This window comes from Stegostoma tigrinum, chromosome 7 (assembly GCF_030684315.1).
Source record: "Stegostoma tigrinum isolate sSteTig4 chromosome 7, sSteTig4.hap1, whole genome shotgun sequence".
Lineage (NCBI taxonomy): Eukaryota > Metazoa > Chordata > Chondrichthyes > Orectolobiformes > Stegostomatidae > Stegostoma > Stegostoma tigrinum.
In genome coordinates this window covers 30,506,212-30,519,570 of record NC_081360.1, presented here as the reverse complement: position 1 = coordinate 30,519,570, position 13,359 = coordinate 30,506,212, and the positions used below count along the sequence as shown (strand labels likewise).

The following is a 13,359-nucleotide window of genomic DNA, read 5'->3' as shown; positions in this document are numbered from 1 at the left end:
TCCCATTTCCCAATTTACCACCATTCAAATAATAAACTGCCTTCCTGCTTTTGCGACCAAAATGGATAATCTCACAGTTATCCACATTGCATTTCATATGTCATGAATTTGCCCATTCAATCAGCTTGTCTCTCTGCATCATCCTCCCACTCCGCTTTGTCTGCAAACTTGGACAATATCGCATTTAGTTCCCTCATCAGCTTGTGCCCGAATGTTAGCAGTGACTATTCCTAACTACGTAGTGGTAGCATCTACGCTGTCCAGCTACAGCCCACGCTGCATTAGCCATTACAGAACCGAATGAGCAGTCTTGCTTCAGTGAAGCCAATTCTGTAGCTGGCGCACCCATGGTTAGAATGGTGACAAGCATTAAGTTAGTCAGATCCGACAAGCTTAGTCTGAAAGCTGAGAAACATATTCAGCGTCAAGGTATTACAAAATCCCGAGCAACATCAAGAGATGGTAATCGAATTTTGTTATTAGGACTTTGAAGTAGCTGGATCTGCAAATGATCAAAACTGACCTTTCTGTCGATAAGAAACTGCATGAGTGAGTTTGGAAAAGCTGATAAATGGCATTACCTGCTTGTCCTTAACTGGAATTAAATGCCTTCCTCTGTGGTAAGCTTATTGGCTGAGGAGGTGCATTTAATTGTGTTGGGGGTGGGTGGGGAGTCCCATGCTGAGGGTTCCTCCAACTTCCAGCCTCTACCTCAACTCAGTCCATGGTGGAATTGCCTTCTCCTCCTCCCAGCAATTATGGCCCTTCAGTGGACTGTGAATGCCTGCTTATGGAGTCTATCCCTCCTACGGTTTATAGTGACCCAGCAGCAAGATGCATGATGCCTGAAGCCTGAGAAGCAAAGCTTGTTGGATTTGCAGTGGGGAGAGGCAAGGGGAATTGCAGGTTGCCTCTTATTTGAAAGCATCCAGAGGGGTCCGACTGATAGCTAACCACCGCCCTCCACAAATCTCACCTCCCAAACTCCCTCCCACTATCAATCACACAGGTGTGGCTGATCCCTTGGCAATCCTGAACCTTGGGTAGGTGCAGTACCAGCAGCAGCCATCACAGTCAAGTGGCACTGCTGATCAAAGAAGAGCTTCCAACCCCTGATCTGTCGCAAGCCAGCAGCTCGTGGCTGGCAAGACTTATGGCCCCAGGCAAAAGCCCACCATTGTCCAGCGGAGAACTTGATCGGCACTAAATGGAGCAAACTTTCCTAAAGAGTGGCAGTGCAGGACTTTCACCACCTCTCCAGCCAGTAGGTGAGACTCTCATTGCCTACATGAAATTCGCCCACCTGAATGAATTTTTCATCCAATACTAAAATTCTGGCAGTACCTTGTGCCTGGTTAAAATATTGTTTTTCTCTCTCAGATTAAATCATTGCAGTTGATAGTTGCAGGTCCTCAAACTGGAGCATGCTCCAGATAAATAGAGTTGGAGCAATTGGCATTATCAACATATTGTGTTCTCGAGGCTCATCTTTTGTTCCTGCATGTATTCTGTTATCACTTCCTCCAGCCTTGCACCATCATCCCCTGTGTCAGTGAAGCACCCTGCCCTCCATCTTTTCACAAATATATCCCTGATGTTCTTTTGCTACTGCCTTCTCCCTGGCTCTGCCTTCTCCTACAAGCTGCATGAATAGGGTGAATAGCCAAGGTCTTTTCCCCAGGGTCGGGGAATCCAAAACTTGAGGGCACAGGTTTAAGGTGAGAGGGGAAAGATTTAAAAGGGACTGGAAGGACAACATTTTCACGCAGAGAGTGGTGCATGTATGGAACAAGCTGCCAGAGGAAGTGGTGGAGGCTGGTACAATTACAACATTTAAAAGACATTTGGATGGCTATGGACCAAATGGGACTAGACATTTTTTCCCTTTATTCACTCACAGGATGCTGGGCAGGCAGCATTTATTGCCTGTCCCTAATTGCCCAGAGGCAGCCACTTTGCTGTGGGTCTGGAGTCACATGTAGGCCAGACCAGGTAAGGTTGGCAGATTTCCTTCCCTAAAGGACATAAGTGAACCAGGTCAGTTCTTCCTGTCAATTGGCAATGGATTCACAGTTATCATTTGACTGTTAAATCCAGATATTTATTAAATTCAAATTCCACCATCTGCCATGGCAGGATTTGAACCTGGGTCCCCAGAACATTACTGATGTCTCTGGGTTAACAGTCTGGTGATAACACCACGAGGCCATTGCCTCCCCCCTCAGTATTTTGGGATATCTGGTCAGCTTGGATGAGTTGGACCGAAGGGTCTGTTTCTTTGCTATACAACTCGATGACCGACCTGAAACGTTAACTCTGCTTCTCTCACTTTCATGGGCGCTGCCTGACCAGCTGAGAGTTTCCAGCATTCCCCTTTCTGGTTTTGGTTTCAGATTTGCACTATTTTGCAGTTGTACCGTTAAATAACACAGTTTTAAATCTGGAAGTTCAACCTGGGAGAGAGGGCATTCTTTGGCCAGTGTGCTCTGGTTCATCTCTTTAAGCAGCTCCTTCAATGCGTTCCTGACAGTGGCGTGATTCCACTGCTCTGCCGGAAGGTCCTCAAACTTTGCACAGCTGTGAAACACAAAACAGGAAAGGATTTTTTTTGAGGGGGTGAGAAATAAAAAACAACAAATCCGCACCCACACCAAGCTATTGGCCTGGAAATGCAGAGGATATACATCTTCCACAGTCTGTTACAGATCACAAAACCAGCCAGAAGCACAATGGGGCAGGCTCAAGCTGTCAGATTGCATCATACTTTGTTTGCTTAAGCCCTCCCGTTTTAGGTTGATGAGCTTCTCCCACTCCAAGCTCGTTCTAAAATTACTTTGCTTCACTCGAAAACTTCTTTGCTTTCTGAAGGGAACCGAAAAATATCAGGGAAATGCACTGATCCTCCGGATTCTGTACAGCTACAAAGTCATTTCACACAGTGTCACTGGCTGAAACAATTGACAGATGTTTGGAAAGCACCCACCTTTGTAATTGAATTTTCAGTGTCACAACATGATGGACATCTTGTAACATGTCAGCTACTGTGGCATCTGGTGCTTCCGTGAGATAATTCAGGGGCAGCGGACTCCACTTCCCAACCTTGATCATCCCTGCATTGATTTATAACAAAGGTCTTATAAAGGTCATCAATAGGTGTGAGTCAGCACAAAGGAATGACAAAATAAAATAATTTAACCATCTTCCAGATCCCTTCCCAAGAGAAATGCTTCACAGTTAACACATTCTTTGCTTTATCAATTGTATCTCAGTCATACCAGATAGGTGCATATTCTCATTGAACAAGGCAATAAAGGTACTTTCAGTTTATTATACTGCTTATAATCCTTTTAATCGAACACTCTGAACATTAAAGTTACTCAGAATATTTTAGACCCTTAAGTAAACTTCAAATCATTCATATTTATCGGTTTGTTTTTATTAGGTCCACATTCCCTACTGTACTTTGTAGAGCTTGTGTGATGCATGCTTGTCGGTGAGCCATTGAAAAACATGTAATTAAAAAACAGAAAATCAGTTTGATTTGAGAAATGTTTCCAGAATACATTTGTCACAATGGACATCTTGCCCAAATAGAAAACAAGCAAAAGTTTGTCCAACTGCTTCAAAAAAGCAAATCAAACAGCCTGAGAGCCTTCGTAGGACTATGGTAGATTAAGAATGAAGTCTAACTTCAGCGTGGGTGTAACAATGGCACTAAAAGATCTGCCACCTGTTAAACAGGCCATCCAATGTTCTGTTCTGTTACAATCAGTAAGCATGGTATAGAACAGACAGCCAGCTCACCACTGGCAGTTTCACATCTGCCAAAGTTGGAAGTACTCCCTTATTCTTGGTGAAAGTGAAATTTGACACATTCTGTAATCCACATTCTCTGCTTCATATTCTGTAAAGACACCTCAACAATTAAGAAGGATTTTCCCTTTATTCCCCAAGGGGATATTAATGTTGTTACAGATGTAGCTATGTATTAGATTGTTCAGATGCTAATCTTTCACCCCTCCCACCATTCTCCCTGGAATTAAATATCCCTGTCCACCAAGCTTATCCTGGCTCCCATTGGGTGCTTCCCCTCTTGTTTAAAGTGGCATTCCTGCCTTGTTTCCATTTCAGATTAGCATCTCTCCCTCCCCACATCACATATGACACGGTAGGGAAGTACAGGAAGATATTTCAAGAAGTGGAACAGAGATTATTGTTGAGAGGTTTAACCAGAAATTGTGCTAAAGGGTGGGACCAGAACTAGGCAGATTGTTGCCCATGGGCTAGCAGACAGACTCAAAAAGCCATCAGTTGACATCTAACCTGAAATATTGGTACAAATGCAGTAAGCAACAAATGTTTCACCAGAGCTAGGTTCACAAGCTCGGGTCCCCGAGAACCTCTGGCCCCGCCCTGAAATCAGTCTGTCGACTTAGCTAACCACCACTAACCTTGAGCACAGCATCTTGAGACTTTTGAGCTCTACATTTTATTCTTACGTGACTATTTGTAAACAATTATTAGCTGATCATTTCTTTGCAAACTAACATAAGCGGCACGGTGGCTCAGTGGTTAGCACTGCAGTCTCACAGCACCAGGGACCCGGGTTCCATTCCAGCCTCGGGTAACTGTCTGTGTGGAGTTTGCACATTCTCCCCGTGTCTGTGTGGGTTTCCTCCGGGTGCTCCAGTTTCCTCCCATAGTCCAAAGATGTGCAGGCTAGGTGGATTGGCCATGCTAAATTGCCTGTAGTGTTCAGGGCTGTGTGGGTTATAGGGGGATGGGGTTGGGTCTGGGTGGGATGCTCCAAGGGGCGGTGTGGACTTGTTGGGCCAAAGGGCCTGTTTCCACACTGTAGGGAATCTAATCTAAATACATTTTGCTACAATAGCTTCAGTTTCTTTGGATAATTGGTTACTTTATTTTTGTTGAATTAGGGCTGTAAAGGAATAAGGGTCAAATGGTATTGTACACCACGAGAATATCACATTAGAAAATTACTTTTCTGTAAAATTCACAGAGGAACATTTTTTAAAAACAAGGATCCAAACTTGCTTGCAAAACATAATTTGGTTGACTCCCTTCACAACAATGTGAATTTACTGATAAGAAAATACACAACCCAACAATCAGTAGTCAATGGTTCTCTCTCTTGCACTCGCTCATAAACATATAATGCAAGCCCTGATCATTAAAATCATTATCAGGCAGAAGAATATTAGGCCCCAAGTCTTTTTACCTCATTTAAAATTTACTCCAAGTAAGGACCACAAGCACTGACCAACATAATTGTTTCATAAGGTCTCACTTTTTAAGAACAGATCAAAATAAACATTTCATAGAATTGAACAGATATCTTCATTGTAATGCGTTGCTCTCTCACCAACTGTGCAAAATTGAAAGCACTGGTCTCATTATAAATTAAGGAAACAACTATCAATGTAAAAACACAACGCCACATATTCAAACCTAGTTTTAGATTTGTTTTGATGCCCACAAGTTTCACATTTAAGGATTAAAGTAACTTTCATTTTTGATTATATCCTTCTATTTTTACAACCATTACTTTGTATTACCTGCATTTTAAACCTCATATTTTCTATTCGAAATAAGAACTATCCGTTTTTCTCAAACTTTTGCGATCGTGCTTTTCATAGAAATGTTGAATTGAATAAAAACAGAAAATGCACAGGAAACTCAGCAGGTACGGCAGCATCTGAAGAAAGAAAAATCAATGACTCTTCTGCAGAACAAGCAGAGTGACCAAGCAGTCTTTTTGAAGGACATCCTGCTTGCTCTGAATCAGAAGATTGCCTAGAAATGGTGCTCTCAACAAATATTATCGCTCCACCATCAGTTGACTTGTCTGAGTCAAGCATCTCTTATTGCACCAGAGAAGAAAACACAATCCACTAACCTCATTTCAAAAGTTGAGAACAGAAGAAAAATCCTGACACTTGCCTGCTTGAGAGGGGAGCCATCCACAACTTTGTAAACAACAGTTACCTTGGTACCCTTAGCCCTGGTGTTCCATGAGCTAGCCAGGCTAGATATTAATATAACAACCTGGAGTGAGACCTGCTTCCTGCAGCAACGCAATCTGACAGAACACAACACTAGCTATACCTGTCAAGATGAACAAGGCCTCTTCCGCATCAGCACTATAGCAAGGCACATGATCGCCTAAAGCCTGCTAATCAGCTATTCCGAACGAATCATGTCAATGTGTTTCTCCTTCCAAGACCTGCAGTGTTCAAGTCCCATCAGCATTGCTTCTCCAAACTGGAAGGTTAACTCAGCTGAACAATGATAAGCTCTGCACAGATCTCCGTGCACTCTTCCAGAATGACCCTTCTAAGGACACACCCTTGACGATTTCAACACAATAGCCGGTCAAGACAATCTAGCAGGGAACGGAATGCTCAGAAACTGGACATGTATACTACAAACAACATGTTCTTTCAACAAAAAAGATAACTTTGAGGCTATCTAGACATATCCCTGCTGCTGTATCTAGCACTTGATAGAACTACATCTTGGTGCATCAGCTGAGGATGAAAGGATGTCGTACATACCAAGACTATGTTCTGGAAAACATGTTTGGAATGGGCAGCGAGTTTGCTCAGCTGGTGCAAACATAATGTTGAATAGCCTCTTTCTGTTCCGTAAGTGTGCTATGATGACTGCATTACAGACCATCAGACTATTCACCTTCAGTTTAATTACAAGCCTAAGCCCAAGAACAGACCGAGGAGCAACCCAGCAGATAAATTTTAAGTCAACGCCCAGTAAACCTCATCTTCCAAACCCACAACTTCAAACACCTAGAAGGACACAAGCAGCAGATGCACATGCAAGATCCCTGCCATGCCACCCATCATCGCAACTTGGAAATATATCACCATGCTGGGTCAAAATCCTGCAGCTCCCTCCTAATTGACATTTTTTTGTCTATGTACGAGAAATAGAATGCAGCAGTCCAAGAAGGCAGTTCACCACCACCTTCTCCAGGGCATTGAGGGATGGACAATAAATGCTGGTCTAGCCAGTGACACCCACGTCCCATGACAAAAAAGAACTTCCAACAGTTCATCAGATCCAGCACTAAGATGAACGGGGACTGGTTTGATTACAAGCGCAGGGAAATCCACGATCTGCATACAACGAAAAGGCCAGTTCATCAGGCATGCCTGGCTGAGCCAGCCAGCTTACCATCAAGCAAGCTGGGCCCTTCAACATTAACACAGGAACATCCAAAATGAGTGCTGGATCACACTTGCTGACACTGGTGACATGGGGAGCTTCGAAGAGAAGAGAATAATAATTTTCCTAAGGCTTCAAGCACTCAGGCACAGACATCCACATTCACTGATGCAGAGGTTGACATTCCTCACAGCTCCGAGGAACCAACCTCCACTCATATTCCCTGTCCCCAGTGAGTTATTAGAATGACAACTTCCTGCAGTGCAAGTCACAATTGCTGGGTCTGCCCCCTGGGTCTATGCAAGGAAGACAGGGTGAAGAGCAAACTCTCAAAAATGGCAGCGACGTGCACCAGAGTTTAAGTATCTGACAAATAGAATCCCTGATGAATTCTGATCCCCATCATGTTGACTTGTGAGGTCTTGTCTGAAATATCCCCAAAGTAATCTCAGCACATGACGGGTGAGCCTTCATTTGTAAGTCAAAAGGAGTTTGTTTTCTCTTCTGTAGCTATCCAAAGTCCCGCTGCAAATAGATCGAGGTCGTGAAGAAATGGAACAAAAATATTTTTGACCAGCTTCAAGAAGGATAATGGTGAGTTATTATAATCCAAACAAAATATTAGAGTTACCATGCAATGAAGGAACACACCCAAAAATTAACCTGTCCTTTTATCTTTTAGATGCTAATCAATCTGTTCTGCATTTCAGACATATTTTGTTTTCAAAACATTAATACACACGAGACTAGATACTACTGGTAATGACAATAATGAATGAAGCTAAATAGCTTTGTGTGGCATTCCTTTACCTACACCTTAAAGTGAGGTATTAAACTGCTTAAAATAGATGGGCTTGTGACACTTTTAAGATGCAATCAGATGAATTTGACACGAATGTTTGAAGTGTCTGTCCACTGTTATCAGTGCATCCCTGTAGAGCTTACACTGTTTGTCTGACTGTCAAAAGTCAGTCTGACTTTATCTTGTCGTCTCACACACACACATGCGCGCGCACACACACACACACACACACACATACACACACACACGTGTGCGCGCACGCTCATGACCCATCCCCAACTGTCCTGACCCTATTCATATGAAGCTGTCAACTTCTCAACTTCACGTCCTGGCTCCAGTGTTACTCGGCATCGTTAATGTTTCTCTGTCATTCTGTCTCATTATCCCTTGAAGATCAACCCAGGAAACCCTCATCCTTGCCAGCTACTGTCCTATTTCTAAGCTCTTTTACTCTCCAAAGTCTTTGAATGTGCTTTCAACTTCCCCCAACTTCATACATACTTTTTCCAGAATTTCATGTTTCAATACCTCCAAATAGGTTTCTTTCCCGCTGGGAACCAAAGTGGCTCTTATTAAATTCAAAAACTACATAGTGACAAAGATTGACTTTCCTTCTTTGCCCTCCTCAACTTGCCTGCAGCCTTTAGCACCGATGGCCACACCATCCTTATCCAATGCCTCCCCACCATCATCCATCTGGATGGGACAGGACTCACCTGGTTCCATTCTTATCTAATTGTAGCCAGCGATGACTTATTTTCCCATTTCTGCAACATTCTCTGGTCTCTCCCAAGTATCTACTCTTGAACCCATCCTATTTCTCATTCACATGTTGCCCTGTGGTGACATCAGCTGAGAACACAATGTCAGTTTCCACATGTATGTTAAAGCCATCCAACTGCTCCTCACCACCTTTCTCTACCACTGCACTGTCTCTAAATTGTCAGGAAGCACAACTGACATCAAATACAGGATGAACATTTTTTTTCCCCCAGTTAAATGTTGTGAAGACTGAAAGCCTTTGAGTTTGATTCCTGACACAAGCCCAACTCCCTCAGCACCAGCTCCAGCCATTTCCCTGACAACTGTTTGCAGCTGGATCAGACTATTCACAACATTGGGCTGCCACTGACACCAAAATGTCCTTGCAAACCATGTCAATGTGAAAATTTCCACCTCCATAAAATTGTCCAACTCTGCCCCCTACCTTAGCACTCTGGTTGCTGAACCCCTTCCGTCATGCCACTGCTTCCTTCAGACTTGATTATTCCAAAACACCTCTGGTTGTCATCCCATGTTCCACCCTCTCTAAACTTGAGAACTTCAGAAACTGCTACTTGTGTCTTAGCCGTGCCCATGTGTTTGCAAATCTATACTGGCTCTACAGGCAGTGGAGGACAACTCTCTGGATACTTTCAAGAAAGAGATAGATAGAGCTCTTAAAGATAGTGCAATCAAGGGTTATGGGGATAAGGCAGGAACAGGATACTGATTGTGGATGATCAGCCATGATCATAATGAAGGTGGTGCTGGCTCGAAGGGCCGAATGGCCTACTCCTGCACCTATTGTCTATTGTCTATTGGCTCTCACTTAAACACCACCTTGATTTTAACATTATTGTTACTTCCAAGTCCTTCCATTCGTTTGAAAGCCCTTATCTACAAAATCTCCTCCAGACTTACATCCCTCTGAGATATCTGCATTCCTCTGTTCTGGCCTTTTAAGCATCCCTAACTTACCAACCCTAATTTCAATTGCTCAATCATTGATGGCTGTAATTTTAAGTGCCATGGGCCTAATCTCTCTGGAATTCATTTCCTAAACTTCTCTATCTCTCTCTTTCTTCTTTAAAAGTTACCTCTTTGACCAATCTCTTGGTTATACACCCCAATAATGCTGTACATAAGTTGCTGTTCTATTCAGTTTTACAATGCCTCTGTAAAGTACCTTGGGACATTCAAAAGGCATCTTTCATATAATACATTGTGAATTGTTGTTATGTATCCTCTCTGGTTCTAGGCCTTCTAGGCCTTCTCTCTTGCAAGACAGCATGTGTTAGGAAATCAAAATTCCTTGCAGAGTTAAGTAATGTATCCAAAACACAAAAGCTTCACCCCCACCTCCCACACCATAAGCAAGTCACTGATGTTTATCATTCAGCATATTAGCACACTGTCATCTAATCTAATGGGAACCTTAGTTTCTCATTGTTTTTCTTAAAGTGAGTAAAACTCATCACCAGTCCAAACCTGCTGTTTATTATGGCTCCAAACACTGGCAACTCTGTATGCAATATAGGGCTTGCATAATACCTGTGCCTGCATTCATACCAGAGAATATCCACTTTCTCCCAAAAAAGAGGATACAACAAATCTTTAAAACAAAACTTCAAATAAACAACTGCAAGGACATCAGCCAAAGGCTCCTTTCAGGAAAGGAAAATGTTTTTTTGGATATCTAAATTTTGAGAGCGCATCTGCTGTCTACAAGTAACCAGAGGCTAATACTAACGAAATGCACTTGTAACTACAATTCTCAGAAATCTTTAACTCATCGAAAAAGCTTTCTGGTTCAAATTAAAATGCAGCCAACATAAAGAGAAAGTAATGTTGTGATAAATTCCAATAGCTCCACTCCTAACATCAAAGCAGTCAGACTGGTTCTAATAGCAACAAAAGCAGAAGTTGCTGGAAAAGCTCAGCAGATCTAGCAGCAGCTGTGCAGAGAAATCAGAGTTAATGTTTTAGAACTGAAGAAGGGTCACCAGACCCAAACCATTCACTTTGACTTCTCCTCAGGGACACTCCCTGACCAGTTGAGCTCTCCCAACAACTTCTGTTTTTGTTTCTGATTTACAGCATCCACAGTTCTTTCAGTTTTTATTTTGTTCTAATAACAATAGTCTAACCCTTCGAATGACCTCTTTGGCAACTGTCAATATCCAGTCACAATGATTAGAAGTATTGTTTTCTTCTAAAACTCTACCACACTGGCAATAAGTTTAAAACATTGAACCTTGTCATAACATTCTCACAGTTACGCTGCATGACGTGATACCAACCCATCTGAGGGGCACACACCATTTCCCATTATATAAGCATTATAAGTACATTCACATCCATCATATGGACGTGCATCATTATCTATTGTACATCAATAATTTACTTTTATACAGTACCTTTAACAGGGTAATGCATGGTATGGTATTTTACAGGACCACTGCAAACAATGGAAGCATAGAAAATGGGAGCAGTAGGCCTTTGAGCCCTCAGCCCTTTGAGTCTGCTCCACCATTCAATATGATAAGGGCTGGTCATCCAAATCGGTTCCCTGCCATATCCTTTGATCCCCTTAGCTCCAAGTGCTATATCCAACTCGTTCTTGAAATCATACCAATGTTTTGGCCTTGACTTCTTTTTGTAAAAATAAATGTTCCAGACTACTACTGTATGAGCAAAGAAATTTCTTCTCATCTCAGTCCTAAATGGTTTACCCCATTTCCTCAGACTGTAATGCCTGGTTTTGAATGCTACTGCTCTTGGGAATATCCTTCCTACATCTATCCTGCCTTTTACTGTTCAAATTTATTTTTCTATTCATTTGTGGGGTGCGGCGTCACTGTTGACCAGCATTTCTTGTCCATTCCTAGTTGCTCTTGAGAAGGTGATGGTGAGCTGCCTTCTTGAACTGCTGCAGTTGACCTGCTATGGGCTGATCCACAATGTCCTTAGGGAGGGAATTCCAGGATTGTGACCCCACGACAGTGAAGGAGCAGTGATATATTGGATGGTGAATGACTTGGAGGGGAACTTGAAGGTGGTGGTGTTTCCATGTATCTGCTGCCCTTGCCCTTCTAGATGGAAGTGGCCATGGGTTTGGAAGGTGCTGTCTGTGGACCTTTGGTGAATTTCTGCAGTTGCATCTTGTTGACAGTACACACTGTTGCTACTGAGTGTCAGTGGTGGAGGGAGTGGATGTTTGTGGATGCAGTGCCAATCAAGTGGGGTATTTGGTGCTGGATGGTGTCAAGTTTCTTGAGTGTTATTGGGGCTGCACTCATCCAGGCAAGTGGGGAGTATTCCATCACACTCCTGGCTTGTGCCTTGTAGATGGTGGACAGGCTTTGAGGAGTCAGGAGTATTCCTAGCTTCTGAACTGCTCTTGTAGTCATTGTGTTACTGTGGTGAGTCCAGTTGAGTTTCTGATCAATGATAACTCCCAGGATGTTGATAGTGAGGTTTCAGTGATGGCAACACCATTGAAAGTCAAGGGACAGTGGTTAGATTGTCTCTTATTGATGATGGTCACAGCCTGGCATTTGTGTGGTGTGAATGTCACTTGCCACTTGTCATTGAAATCCCCCACCCAGAGTAAATTTTGTGCTCTTGCCATCCTCAGTGTTTCCTCCAAGTGTTGTTCAACATTGCGGAGTACTGATTCATCAGCGGAGGGAGGACGGTAGGTGGTAATCAGCAGGAGGTTTCCTTGCCCATGTTTAACCTGAAGTCATGAGACTTTATGGGGTCTGGAGTCAATGTTGAGTACCCCAGAGCAACTCCCTCCCGACTGTATATCACTGTGCCGCCACCTCTGCTGGTCTGTTCTGATGAGTCAGGACATATCCAGGGATGGTGCAGGGGGTGTCTGGGACAGTGTCTGTAAGGTATGAGTCTGTGAGTCGGACTATGTCAGGCTGTTACTTGACTTGACCGAGAGACAGCTGTCCCAGTTTTGAAACTACCCCCCAGATGTTAGTGAGGAGGACTCTGCAGGGTCAACAGGGCTGTTGTTGTGATTGTCTTTTCCAGTGCCTAGGTTGATGTCAGGAGATCTGTCCGGTTTCATTTCTTTGAGACATTATAGCGATTGGTACAACTGAGTGGCTCGCTTGACAATTTCAGAGGGCAGTTGAGAGTCAACCACATTGCTGTGGGTCTGGAGGCGCATGCAGACCAGACCAGGTGAGGATGGCAGATTTTCCTTCCCTGAAGGACATTAAGTGAAGCAGATGGGTTTTCCCAACAGTCAGCAATGATTTCACGGTGATCAGTAGATTCTTAATTCCAGACGTATTTTTATTGAACTCACGTTCCACCATCTGCTGTGGTAGAATTCGAACCCGGGTTCCCAGAACATTAACTGGATTTCTGGATTAATAAGCAAGCGATAATACCACTAGGCCATCGCCTGCCCCTAGAGGGCAATTTTATAGCTTTCTCTGAGACTGCCCTCATTTTCTGCACTCCAACAAATAAAATCCCAACTGATTCAAACTCTCCTCATACAACAGTCACGTCATCCCCGGAATCAGGCCAGTAAGATTTGACGCTGAGCCACATAAGGAGATATTAGG

At 43.3% G+C, this 13,359-nt stretch overlaps 1 protein-coding gene across 17 annotated transcripts in view; it reads right to left on the bottom strand.

Annotated features, from left to right (window-relative positions):
- Positions 1 to 13,359, bottom strand: part of satb2 (SATB homeobox 2) — a 175,807-nt gene that overhangs the window by 129,105 nt on the left and 33,343 nt on the right. For all 17 annotated transcript variants that reach the window (XM_048535018.2, XM_048535021.2, XM_048535020.2 and 14 more), the window contains 2 exons: positions 2,984 to 3,110; positions 2,454 to 2,577 (listed from right to left, as the gene is read on the bottom strand). In XM_048535018.2, the coding sequence (XP_048390975.1) occupies positions 2,454 to 2,577; positions 2,984 to 3,110 (251 nt within the window). The remainder of the gene's footprint in view (positions 1 to 2,453; positions 2,578 to 2,983; positions 3,111 to 13,359) is intronic.